The sequence below is a fragment of the Triticum dicoccoides genome, chromosome 1A (assembly GCF_002162155.2).
Source record: "Triticum dicoccoides isolate Atlit2015 ecotype Zavitan chromosome 1A, WEW_v2.0, whole genome shotgun sequence".
Lineage (NCBI taxonomy): Eukaryota > Viridiplantae > Streptophyta > Magnoliopsida > Poales > Poaceae > Triticum > Triticum dicoccoides.
In genome coordinates this window covers 317594395-317606651 of record NC_041380.1, presented here as the reverse complement: position 1 = coordinate 317606651, position 12257 = coordinate 317594395, and the positions used below count along the sequence as shown (strand labels likewise).

The window sequence follows — 12257 nt, the reverse complement described above, 5'->3', positions numbered from 1 at the left end:
ATGTGGCTCGATCGCTTCTTCTTTTTTGAATTATGTGGCTCGATCGATACTGGACCACGGAGCGGCTTGAGTATCATGGCTTGCACTACACAGACCGAGTTGTGTGTTCTGCAACCAGTCGAAGGAGACGATGGTCCACCTCCTCTTTGGCTACTCCTCACGCATGCTCTACTAGGAGGTGCTCTCGTGGACCATGCTGACTGTCACTAGTCCAGCGGACGGGGCGGACTTTGTGGACTGGTGGCAGGAAACTTGCCTCTCAGCTCCTGCCTTAGCTCCAAAGGGCATGTCCCCGTCATCCAGCGAGTGAGTTGATGCATGTGGAAGCATCGTAACACAATCATCTTCAACCTTGGCTCAGCCTCGCCCATCTCCTCGACACGATCAACTCAAAGGCTAGGCTATGGGCTTTGGTGGGCGCATCTGGGCTTGTGAGTTTGCTCCAAAGGGAGTCACAGCTAGCTTTATGGGCGTTGTGGTGTGCAGGGACTATGACCTTCATTGGGCTATTGTACATTGGGCATGGCCTTCATTGGGTTATTTTAGTTCTGAGTGTGTCCTTGTTAGGGCTTGTGGTGACTCTTTTCACAATCAATGCAATGAAACATAAAGCTTTTCTCGAAACAGATACGACTTTGCTCGAACGTCTATTGCATTTCATGAGCCAAAACTGGTGGTTATAATGTTGCCCCAAATATGGCTCCCTCCATCCCGTATTAATTGACACTCAATGGATGTATTTAACACTGAGATGCGTCTATATACATCTGTTTGAGCGATATTAATATGGCACGAAGGGATTAGTTTTTATGTAATTTACTAGTACTATATTTATATATTTAATACTCTCTCCGTTTATAAATACAAAATATTCTAATTTTATTTATGAATGAATGTATATAGACATGTTATACTACCTCTCTCTCAGTTTACAGGGCAAGCGCGTACCCCTAGGTCGTTAATTTGACCAACTTAATACAAGTCATATATTATAAAAAATATACCAATATAAACTTAAGATGCTCTATTTTCAAACCGTATAATTTTTGTGTTATATAGTTTATATTAAGGTGATAAAATTGGCAACCTAGGTATACGTGTAGGACTTATAAACTGAAACGGAGGTAGTAGTATATTTGTTCACTCATTTCATTATGTATACAGCCTATATAATAAAATATCTAAAACATTTATATTTGTGAACGAAGGAGCTAATAAAATCAGATTGTTTGAAGAGGAAAAAACTTACGTTGATGGGCAAGACGAACCAACCGGCCGACCAGCACTATCCCGGTCGTCGATAAACTTTGTGGAAGCTATAGTAGTTGGTGGGCAGTACTAGAGACAAAACTGGCGCTCTCTGTTCTTCGGCAGCATCTCCGCCTCTCCGGACTAACTGTCGTTGTTACCAGCAAGCCGGCAATCTCCATCCACAAGCTCTAAAGTCTAAAGAAAGAACGGGCAATCAGAAAGCCTTCCAAGAAGTGACGCGGGAGAGGAGCAGGGCGGCGCAAGCCATGGCCATGGTGGAGCAGCGGATCGAGCACAGCCACCTCGCCATCAGAGGCCTCAACCTCCACGTAGCGCAAGCAGGCACAGGTCAGTGCCCCCTCCCTCGACCACGCCCGCGGCAGGCCGGCCGATGTGAGTGGTGACCGTTGTTTGCTTGCAGGCGAGCTCGGGACGGTGCTGTTCCTGCACGGCTTCCCGGAGATATGGTACTCGTGGCGCCACCAGATGCTGGCCGTGGCCGCCGCCGGGTACCGTGCCATCGCGCCGGACTGGCGGGGGTATGGCCTCTCCGACCAGCCGCCGGAGCCGGAGGCGGCGGCGTACAGCGACCTGACAGAGGATCTCCTCGCCCTCCTGGATGCGCTCTCCGTCCCCAAGGTGCCATCTAGCCCTGAATTATTGGACACTTTCGGGGGAATCAGGGGTCAGTTCGGATTGGGGGAAAAGGGAATTCTTGGTTGTTGTTAGTCTCTTAAAATCAGCGTGGGATGGTGGTCGTACAGAGTTACTAACATGGCCGTAACAGTCACTGTGAGTTCTACTAGTCCAGGGTCCTGTGGGAGAAAAATTCAGATGGAACTAGATATTTGAAGAAGTTGAGATTGATTGCTTAAATATGTAAGAAATTTGCAGAAATTTATGGAGGTTTTAAACAGGAAATCATGGTAGAGTTGGTGTAGTTACAAACACATAACCATGTCTTCTTCCTCCATCTTATGTGAGAGCTGGGTTGTTCACTTGTTGGGCGACCACTTGAGTCTATTACTGTAATATATTTCCAGAATTAATGTATACCTATGAAAACAGGTATATTGTTCTTCTGAAACAGGTCTAATGTTTCATCGACACAATTACAATTTATTCATAGCGTGCTTAAAAGTACTCTCTCGCACTTTTAAGAGGCAAATTTGTCACAGTTCTGCTGTTTCATTTGTTCATCTAGAGTATAAAATTATCGATTGGTATCAGTTCCATCGAGTTGATGTGTTTTAAGCTGGCACTCAATGGGATATAGGCAGCACCGAGAGTCAAACATGCCCTTCTGGTCGACGTTGATCATTATTTAAGCATACAAAATAAGATAATTCCCTCACTAAAAACAGTGCTATTCTTCAACGTTCTCGTCTGATAACTTCCATTTTGCTTCGCATCAGGCTTACCTTGTGGCAAAGGATTTCGGAGCCATGCTAGCTTATGATTTTGCTCTTCGTCACCCCAGCCGCACATGCGGTGTTATGTGTTTGGGCATCCCTTTTCTTCACGGTGGCTCCTCCTTCACTGCCATGCCCGAAGGCTTCTATATACTGCGTTGGCGGGTTTTTACCCTAACCTGAAAGTCCCATGTCAAGCACATGACTAGAGAGTTCTTCTCATGATATGATACAAAAAGCTTGCGCTGTGCAGGAACCAGGAAGAGCAGAGGCAGACTTTGGCAGGTATGACGTCAAGCGAGTCGTGCACACCATCTACATTCTCTTCTCTAGAAGCGAAATCCCGACAGCGAAGGAAGATCAAGAAATCACGGATCTCGCGGACCTGTCGACTCCCCTTCCAGAGTGGTTCACCGAGGAGGATCTTGCAGTCTACACGTCCCTCTATGAGAAATCAGGTTTCGTGTATCCACTGCAGATGCCATACAGGTAAACGCAGGGACTACTAATTTCCATTCTCTTAAAGGTGCCTAGACTATGTGCCGTTGTGGTGACTCAATAGTTTGTGGTATTAGGTTCATCAAGTATTGACAGGTATTACATGTGTGCTGCAACGCTTGACAGGTCTCTCCATAAGAGGCAACCAATCGAAGACCCAAAATTCGAAGTCCCGGTGTTCGTCGTCATGGGGGAGAAAGACTACGTGATCAAGTTCCCCGGGGTCGAGGCCGTGTTGAAAAATGGCACCATGGAGAAGTTTGCGCCGGATCTGAAGATCACTTACATCCCTGAAGGAAGCCATTTCGTTCAGGAGCAGTTCCCGGACAAGGTCAACGAGCTCCTCCTTGGCTTCCTCAAGGACCATCCTGTGGCTTGACACACGGGGTCTATAAGTCTATTATGCTTGGCCTGCACTTGGTTGAGCACCCTACTCCGTGCACATTCTGCAGTGTTATGAACATATGATGCGTGCTTCCTGTGAAGTGAAGGATATGCTAGTTTCATCAACAACGTTTAATAATAAATATACGTATGTATGTTGGGTCCGTGCTGTCCTCTAGAACGCCAGTGTTCAGTCCTCGTGGGAATCGTGTATTTCGCCAAAAACCTATCTGAATTTCACTTGGAATTCCCAGGGATCGAATCGAAGATGGTCTCTAGCCTCGTATGCCCCAAGGGGTGAATCATCCTGGCTATAACAACTCCATGTTTTTAACAGCTGTGTGAGATTATGGTCGCTACACACGAGAAGTGCATTGTATACATTTGACCCTTGGGTGACTCCAGGTAGGCTAGTACGGAATCCCATGCAACACGAGGATTGGGAACAACTCTTAGTCAGCACGCCAGCTGATCAACTGCTTAAGTGGCAGTTTATGTCATTTGTGCGAGTGCAAACTCAATCAATAGGCAAAACTACCAGCATACAGACAATGAATGTTACATCATTCAGAGTAAGCTATAAGAGTAGAAGAAGAACTTTTTACCACAAAGGTGAGCAAATATAATGCGTCAGGTAACAAACAGACCACTTCGTAAATGCATTCCAAACATTAAAATCTTGTAACATACTGTACCGGAATACAGAATACAAGCACATTAGTGGGTTGATGATCATTAACTCTTTTAAAGTTACAACAAGGCGCTTTCGGTACATGACAGACCTCCTATCACCAAAAGCCAGCTGAACCAATTTCCCAGAAATCTTGCAGTGCACATATGAGATCACCAGCTCGCTCGCTTGGTATAAATGAGTATCAACACCGCTTGCTTGGCATAAATGATTTTGGGGTCTCCACCAGATATGCATGATACAATCATCAGTCGGGGGCTTAGGGCATCTTGAATAAACTACAAGGAGCATTTATCTGGCGCACCGTCATCTATAACTCTTCAGCCCGATATTTGGATGACCTGCATAAGGGAAGCCGTATAAGGTAAGGCAAGATGGCAGCAAAACGCAAGGCAAACAATAGACTTGCAGGAAATACAACCAGCTGTTGAAAATCGATATTGAGCTACATTTTAGACTCAGTCTGATGGGCATATTATATAGTACTTTCCATCAACAAAAACACTAGGTTTGGCATATATCAGTCCTTAATTCTGCTTCTGAGGTAGTACTGCAGTTAGAAACTGCAGATGTGTTGTCACAATCACATGTGAACCCATCCAGATCATGTTCCATTGCAGCAACCAGAAAACATACATCCTTTCCAACCAAGGACCAGAAAAGATATTTCATCTTGAGCAATTTCAAGCAACATATTAATATCCATGCTCACTATTTTGAATTTTTGTTGGAAAAAACACTGGCTCGCAAATTACAAGTGTTGTTGGGTGATTAATTATCAGTTCCACACAAATTCGTTGGGAGCTGATCTATGATTCAGCTTTACTGAATTTATCAGCTCTATGATCCAGCAATAGAACCGCTGCCGCCGCATGTAGTCACCGTCGACGTCCCGCCTGCTGCTTAATCACTCGGCTAGCTCGCCTCCCGGCGGCAGGCAAGATCAAGCAGTAACCTCCTATATCTGATTTGATTTTTGTAGCAGGTCAAAATTCAAACCTGGCGAATCGCCTACAGAAGTATTCCAGGATAATGTAACTGTGAAGAAATTATGTGCTTCTAAAGTTAATGCCATGTAGATTCCTTTGACAACCTCCTAGGCCAGGCACAATCCAAACAACTACTCCCTCACTAGTGATCTAAAATGTCTTATACTCCCTCCGTCCCATAATGGCCACAAAAATCCGAAATTCCAGGCCCAAGCCAGGCAGCACATTTGCCCAGCCATGCAGCCCAGGACAGCATCCAAACTAGCCCTAAGTTTGTGCTTTGCAGAATCGCATGCCAATTCAGTACATTCTTTCCTATTTTACTTTTATATATTTCTAAAGATTCACTTGGTGGTCGTCCGTTCACATCTACACTCAGCTCTGACAAGTGGGCCAAAACACACTTGTCGAGGACACTTGTCGAGGCAGCAACGAGAGCAGAGGGCAAAGAAGCAATCAATTCCCCCTCCCTGCCTCCCACCTCGAGAACCCTCTTCTTGCCCCCAATCACCTTCCTTCCACCGCTTCACATTCCCAATCCGTGCTCCCCTTGCCAGCTTACCTCCTCTAACTTTCAAATATTTTATCAATCAGATTCAAAGCTCAAATACGAAGCATGTCGCCATGCTCGGCGCCACTCGGTATCTCCTCCCGTCGTCCTTGGTTCTACTTCTTCTCTATTGATTTTCCTCTTCCTCCATTCAAGCCCAGTCCCGTCACTGCTCGCTGGTCGTCATGGAAACTTCGTGGAGTCCTTAACCCCTGCCAGGAAGCTCACCGTTGCCCGAACCGTGTGGAGGCTGCAGCCCCAGCTGGAGAGCTCGCCGCCGCTGGAACCGCATGGCAGCCGCATACGTGCCGGCGAGCTCGCCGCCGCTGGAACCACGTGGAGACCGCACCCCAACCGGCGAGCTCGCAATGCTGAACTGTATGTTATATTGTAGCAGTGTAGGCAAAAACTATGCCGATCGTTATCTCCAGAACAGCCGCTTAGCGCAGCGCCGCTGGAACCGCACGGCGGCCGTATCCCTGCCGGTGAGCTCGCCAACGCCGGAACCGCCTGGAGACCGCACCCCTGCCGGCAAGCTTGCCATTGCCGACCCGTGTTTACTGTACAAGTGCGGTCAACACGCCAACACGTATGCCGGCTGTTCTCTGCAGAACTGTCGCGTGTCTTCAGGAGCTCAGCGCCGTGTTGCGTCGAAGTGGCCGTCCATCCCAATCTACCCTGCATTCTATGGTATTCTTCGTCCTCCTGTACATCTCGACAATGTACACCGCGTGTCACCAGTGGCGGAGCCAGGAATTAAAGATTAGGGGGGCCAAATGACACATACTTTGGATTACAGGGGCCAAACTACACTAATGCATGTATTATTCTCTAAATTATGCACTGTTCATTGCTATATTAGTACCAAATCAGCGATGTTAGGGGGGGCCAGGGTCTCCGCCACTGCGTGTCACCCCACCCCCTGTCTCTTAATTGAATTCTGAAGCAATATGGAATATATGACGAAGAGATGAGCCATGGATTCTAATATGGAATGGTATAATTTTATTCCACTGAGTTTGGATTTCTAGGATGACTTTTGCCTATTAACACCCGTGTTTTAGGGGGGGAGGGGGGGATTGTTCTCCTGTGTTTGTGAGCACTCCCTCTTGGACCTGGTTCAGCTAGAGTTGCTTATGTGATTTATTATTATTATTATTGAGAATAGAGTTTCTTATGTGATTAAGTGGTACATATCTAACTGTCAAAAAAAAAATGGTGGTACATATCTAGCCACCCCAGATCCAAGATGCAACAAAAGTCTAGAATTTGCATGGCTACATTATTTTGGGCATTGAACATGTGTGCTCTTCACTTCTTCCTGAAAACTATGTACTAATTAACTGAAGTTCATAGTTGCAGCTACACTATGTTACAAGTCACGAGCTTAATATGAACTGGGGAAGAAATTGCAATAGATAGTCATGATATATGACACTTTCAGGTGACTACAAATATGTGCAGACTATATTTCTGTTCAGAAGGTTCAGATATATAGCTAATTTATATAGCAGGAAGTAGGAACTAATAGTATGCTCTTAAGTGTAAACTGGAAACCTGGTCTGTTCCTCAAATCAGTTTGTAGTTTTGTGCACTCACATCCTCTTAACTATCATGTATCACAATGTTAAACAGTAGCATAATAAGATCATATCGCTTCATGTTAGGTCAGATCTTATATTTTTAGCACCCTGGTTACTACCTCTATATTAAACCACTCTTAATTTTTATGGCACGAGTCTTAGTAACTCATAATACCAAATAGAGACTTTATATTGTAGAAAGCTTCTTATAAATTTTATGCTTAATATGAAAACTAGGCTTTACTCAACATTACTGCAGTGAAGCATAGGTAGCTGATATTTATTTTGCGTCAAGGGTCAATTGCACCACTAAAGGAAAGCAAGGTCCTTAATTACCTCAACCCTTGAAATCATGTACAACAATATCCTAGCACTATTCTTGGAAATAAGATTTCATAGTTTATATTGGAATAATCATGTTCAAGCAATGTGCCCCATAGTTCAACAAGCTTGTCCATATCGAATCCATCCAACAGTAGACACAAGCAGAGGTAATGGAATTGACCAATGATGAGTAATTTTTTGTTTGGATGTTGTTATATATCACTTAATCATAGATATTTATTAGGATCAAATAAACACTGAAATAAATAGGCCTCCACGGATTTGGAGGAAGGCCTGTAGTTTGGTATGAAATTGGAGGCTTTTGTCTAAACAACTAAGAAGTTAGATCATGCACTTTGATATATTATTATATTTGGCTAATTTTGTGCTAGCATAATTCATGCATTACCAGAAACTCCACTCAAAGCCAATGCTCAAGACATGAAATCCTGGCAAAGATGACATAAGCTAGCTCTTACATGTAAACAAATGGAATCTTAGTCCGAAGGCTTTTGAATCAAGAAGTAGATGAAGTATTGATGAAAACTTTGTATTTGAAATGTTATGAGCTGGATGATTTGTTTTGTACTGTCGAATGAAATATTTGTCGTGTTTCCTTATGAAATGATATGGACATTAGTTATTTCATCCATTGATCTATATACTACCTTAGGAAACCACTAACTAAGGCGAGGCAAGAAGATATGGACATTAGTTATTTCATCCATTGATCTACATACTACCTTAGGAAACCACAAACTAAGGCGAGGCAAGAATAACCATGTAATCACCGGGTGGTTCACTGTCAACAAAGCGTGCTAACCTCTTATGGGGTAATACAGCAGTACTCCACGCATGAAATAAACAACAGAAAAAAAAAGAATCCACCAAGCGGACAGCCAACAAAGGGATACTACAAAGAAAACGGCACAACAAGGTGCGTGACTACTTCTAGTTAAGAGGTATGCATACTTGCAACTCAAACCTTATAAATTGCTAAAAATATATTTTATCTCAAGTACTCCCTCTGTGCCAAAATATATGTCGCTACTCTTATAGCTGAATAATAGTGAATTGACACACAATGAGAAGTAGCTACATGATGCATCAGAAGTTTCAGAGCATGAGGATAGCAAATTTATATTTATTGGAACAGAAAAATACCTTATCGAAACAGTAAGGACTAGGGTTCTGCAGCATTGGGATTTTCTTCTGCACCAAGAGCCAGAACAACTTTCCTCAGGATGGCATCAACTGGTTGATGTGAGTTCTCAACAGCCTTGCTTATAGCTTGCCATCTCTCGCCATGTTTTGGTTCAGCTGCAATGCATCGTTTCAGAACGTCCCTTTGTGTGTCCGCATTTCCGTGCTGGAGTTCAAATTTGTAGTACAATGCCCAAAAATCCCCAATGTCAGGAGCAAGAGTAACAGCTCTGTTCAACCAACTCCTTGCTTTATCAACCTTCCTGTCATGCCAGAAAAGTTTGGCGACAGCTGCAATGACATGTGGATCATGATCACATCGCTTTATAGCATCTGAGCTCTTTGATTTGCGTTGCGGACGTGGCACCATCTCAATAGCTGCAGCCCACAAAATGCCACTTGTTGGACACTCTTGTAATGCCTTGGCTAGTAGAGAATCAGCTTCCTTTTTGTTCCCGTGCCTCAATTCAGCTCGAATTGCTGCAAGCCATAGTTCAGGTGTAGCTGGATTCTTTTTCCTTGACATGGTGAGGAAAGCGCGCGACTTACTCAAGCCATTTATCCTCTCCTCTAGACTAGCTAGCGAGAGCCAAAGAGGGATGCAACCAGGGCAGTGTTTGAGTCCATTCTCATAAACCTCCTTTGCCTTCCCTACATGGCCAATCCGGTCTTCCATCTGTCCAAGCATTAACCACAATTTGAAAAATGAGGGGAATAACTTCAGACCTTCCTCCAACAGCCTCCTTTCCTCATTCACATTTCCTAATTCCCTCTCAACAATTGCTGATTTCATCCAAACCCTCTCGGTGCCTCCTCTTTCCCTGGCCTTGGTCAAAAGCATTCTTGCTCTCTCCGGTTCATTGTTCTCGAACTCTAACTTGAATGCAGCTAACCAGATCTCCTCTGAAATAGGGATAGCAGCATAAGCTTCCTGAAGGATGGCCCGAGCTGCAGGGACATCACCAGCCAGCCATTTCTCCTTTGCGCCCATAAGCCATAACACTTCAGCTTTTGGATTGTACGTGACAGCCTTTCTGAGAATGGCTTCAAGAGATTCTCTTGTCCCATGGCTCTTCTCAAGCTGCGCCGCTTTAAGCCATATACTCTTTTTGGCAACAAACACACTAAGAGCATGTGCATAGATGGCCCGAGCTGTCTCAATTGAACCACGTTTCTTGCATTCCTCAGCATCAGCAACCCATGTTCGCTTCCGGTCCTCATCATCAACCCCAACTCCAATAGTGCTCTTCACAATAGCCTGGCAAGTAAGCACAGATCCAGCACGCTCTGCCGCTTCGGCTTCCTTTAGCCATGCCTCCCTATCAATATCCAACCCTTCTCTCTGCAAAGATCTTATACCTCTCTCAATCACCTTGCTTACAGATTGGGTGTTCCCATTAGCCTCCTCCAGCTTTGCAGCTGTAATCCAAATGGCAGGTTCCTTGTTGAGCTTCTCCCTGGCCTTGTTAAGCACCTTCTTTGCCTGGTCATATGTCTCGAGCCTTGCTAGGGCAAGCCACAGCTCAACATGAAGTGGGCAGCACTCCACAGCCCTGTGAAGCAACATCCGTGCATCCTCCTCGTTCGCCAGCTCCACAACAGCCTTCCACAACCTAACTGAATCAGGAATGTGCTCCAATCCCTTCCTTAAAACCCTGCTCTTGTTCAAATCACTACTCTCTAGTTTTGCAGCCTGCAGCCACAGCTTCACAGAGTTGGGAATTGCCTTCACACCCCTGGCAATTACAGCCTTTGACTCGTCTGGGCTAGCCAACCGGCATGCCTCGAACCACACATCCTCGTTCTTGGGGCACTCCTCACAGCCCCTCTGAATGAGCTGCCGAGCAGACTGGAGCTTGCCAGCAACCTCTTCAAGCCTGGCAGCAGCAATCCAACCTGGAGGATGCTTTGGGTTTGTCTGCGTCACAGACCTGAGCAGCAGTCTCGCCTTCTTAATGTCAGAGATCTCAGCATCGCTAGTAATTTTCATGCTTTTCAAGTCTGTAAGGTATCCCTTTGGATCAACAACAGTAAGCCCAGAAACTGAATCTGACAGCCTGTCCAATTTCAGCGAAAGCACAGTACCGCGGCCCTCACCCACGGCAGTCAGGTCGGTAACCGGAGTTTGAGCCCACGGTGTCTCAGTGCCACCAGCCGCACGGCTCTTGGGGTCCAGCGCTGTGACATGCTCCTGCTCCTGCCGGGCCTTCTCAAGCAGAGTGTCCGGCACCGGGACAAAGCTCTCGAAACGCTTCTTCTTGTTGCGCGCCGAGTAATCCCCAATTTCAGGTATGCTTTCCCACTCCTGCACGGACACATCAGCCAGCTTCCTCTTGAGATCAGCAAACTGCTCGGTGATCTTGGGGTTGGACGCACGGTACTTCTCAATCTCCTGCTTGAGCCGCGCCTCGCGCCGATCCTTGCGGCGCAGGTCCATCCTCTGGTCGATGCTCTCCCAGACAGCATCAGCCTCGCGGTCATCATCGTCGTAGTCGGCGTTGGAGAAGAGGCCGGCATCGTTGCCCTCGAACTCGTCGAACTTCTGGTTCTCGTCGTATCCCTTCTCCTCGTCGCCGCCTTCATCACCGCCTTCGTCCTCGCCGGGGGGCTTCCCGCGGCCGCGCCCGACAGCGGGAGGAGCAGCCGCGGCGGCGGAGCGATCTGGGAGGTCCGGGGCAGCGCGGGCCGGCCCGATATCGGAACGGGTGGTGAAGCCGGTGGCGCCACGGCCGAGACCCGCGACGTAGTTGGGGGGCGGCTTGGAGTTGAGGAAGTCGTAGCGCACGGGACGGGCGGGCGCCGCCGCCGGAGGAGGGGGCGGCGGCGGGGTCGGGGCGGGGCCGCTCATGTCGCCGAGGAGGGAGAGGCGGGAGAAGGACGGGGCGATCTGGAGGGAGGAGAGGAGCGGGGAGAGCGGCGGCGGAGCAGATGGGTTGGGTCGGGGGAGATTGGGAGAGGGCGTGACCGGCCTTTGCCGTGACCAGCTCAAGGTCTAGGGCCCCTCTTGGTGTAGTACAATTTTAGAGGCGGTGCGTGCGTGACTACGTTTTTTCTAAGAAACACGCGCATCTTTACGAAGGCAAGCACGCACACCCCCTGATATGCGATTGGGATCGAGGAACACGTATTTTCCGATCCTATCTTTTTTTTTTTTACGAAAAACAGCATTGTGCTGATTTCATTCATTAAGATAGGATGAGACACTCCAAAAAATACAGGTCAAGGTTCAGGACGGCTAACAGCCAGAAAGGGGAAGGAAAAGCTATACAAATGTACACTAGAAAAAGAAAGAAAGAGAGAAAGAAATTATCTCGCGCCTGTCCATTGTGCTCCTTTGAATCCAGCGGTTCTCCAAGAATTCAGCTCATTGAT

At 46.6% G+C, this 12257-nt stretch overlaps 2 protein-coding genes across 2 annotated transcripts; one reads left to right on the top strand and one right to left on the bottom strand.

The window, feature by feature from the left end:
• The first annotated feature begins 1355 nt into the window (after positions 1–1355).
• Positions 1356–3711, top strand: LOC119270620 (AB hydrolase superfamily protein YfhM-like). Its single transcript, XM_037552642.1, has 5 exons — positions 1356–1599; positions 1673–1890; positions 2667–2828; positions 2917–3152; positions 3288–3711. The coding sequence occupies exons 1-5, from the start codon at positions 1518–1520 to the stop codon at positions 3538–3540; spliced, it is 951 nt and encodes a 316-aa protein (XP_037408539.1). The 5' UTR covers positions 1356–1517; the 3' UTR covers positions 3541–3711.
• A 467-nt stretch (positions 3712–4178) lies between these two features.
• On the bottom strand, positions 4179–11845 carry LOC119270614 (protein STABILIZED1-like). The gene is made up of 2 exons (XM_037552632.1): positions 8847–11845; positions 4179–4577 (listed from the first exon to the last, which is right to left on the bottom strand). The coding sequence occupies exon 1, from the start codon at positions 11731–11733 to the stop codon at positions 8866–8868; it is 2868 nt and encodes a 955-aa protein (XP_037408529.1). The 5' UTR covers positions 11734–11845; the 3' UTR covers positions 4179–4577; positions 8847–8865.
• Positions 11846–12257: the final 412 nt, after the last annotated feature.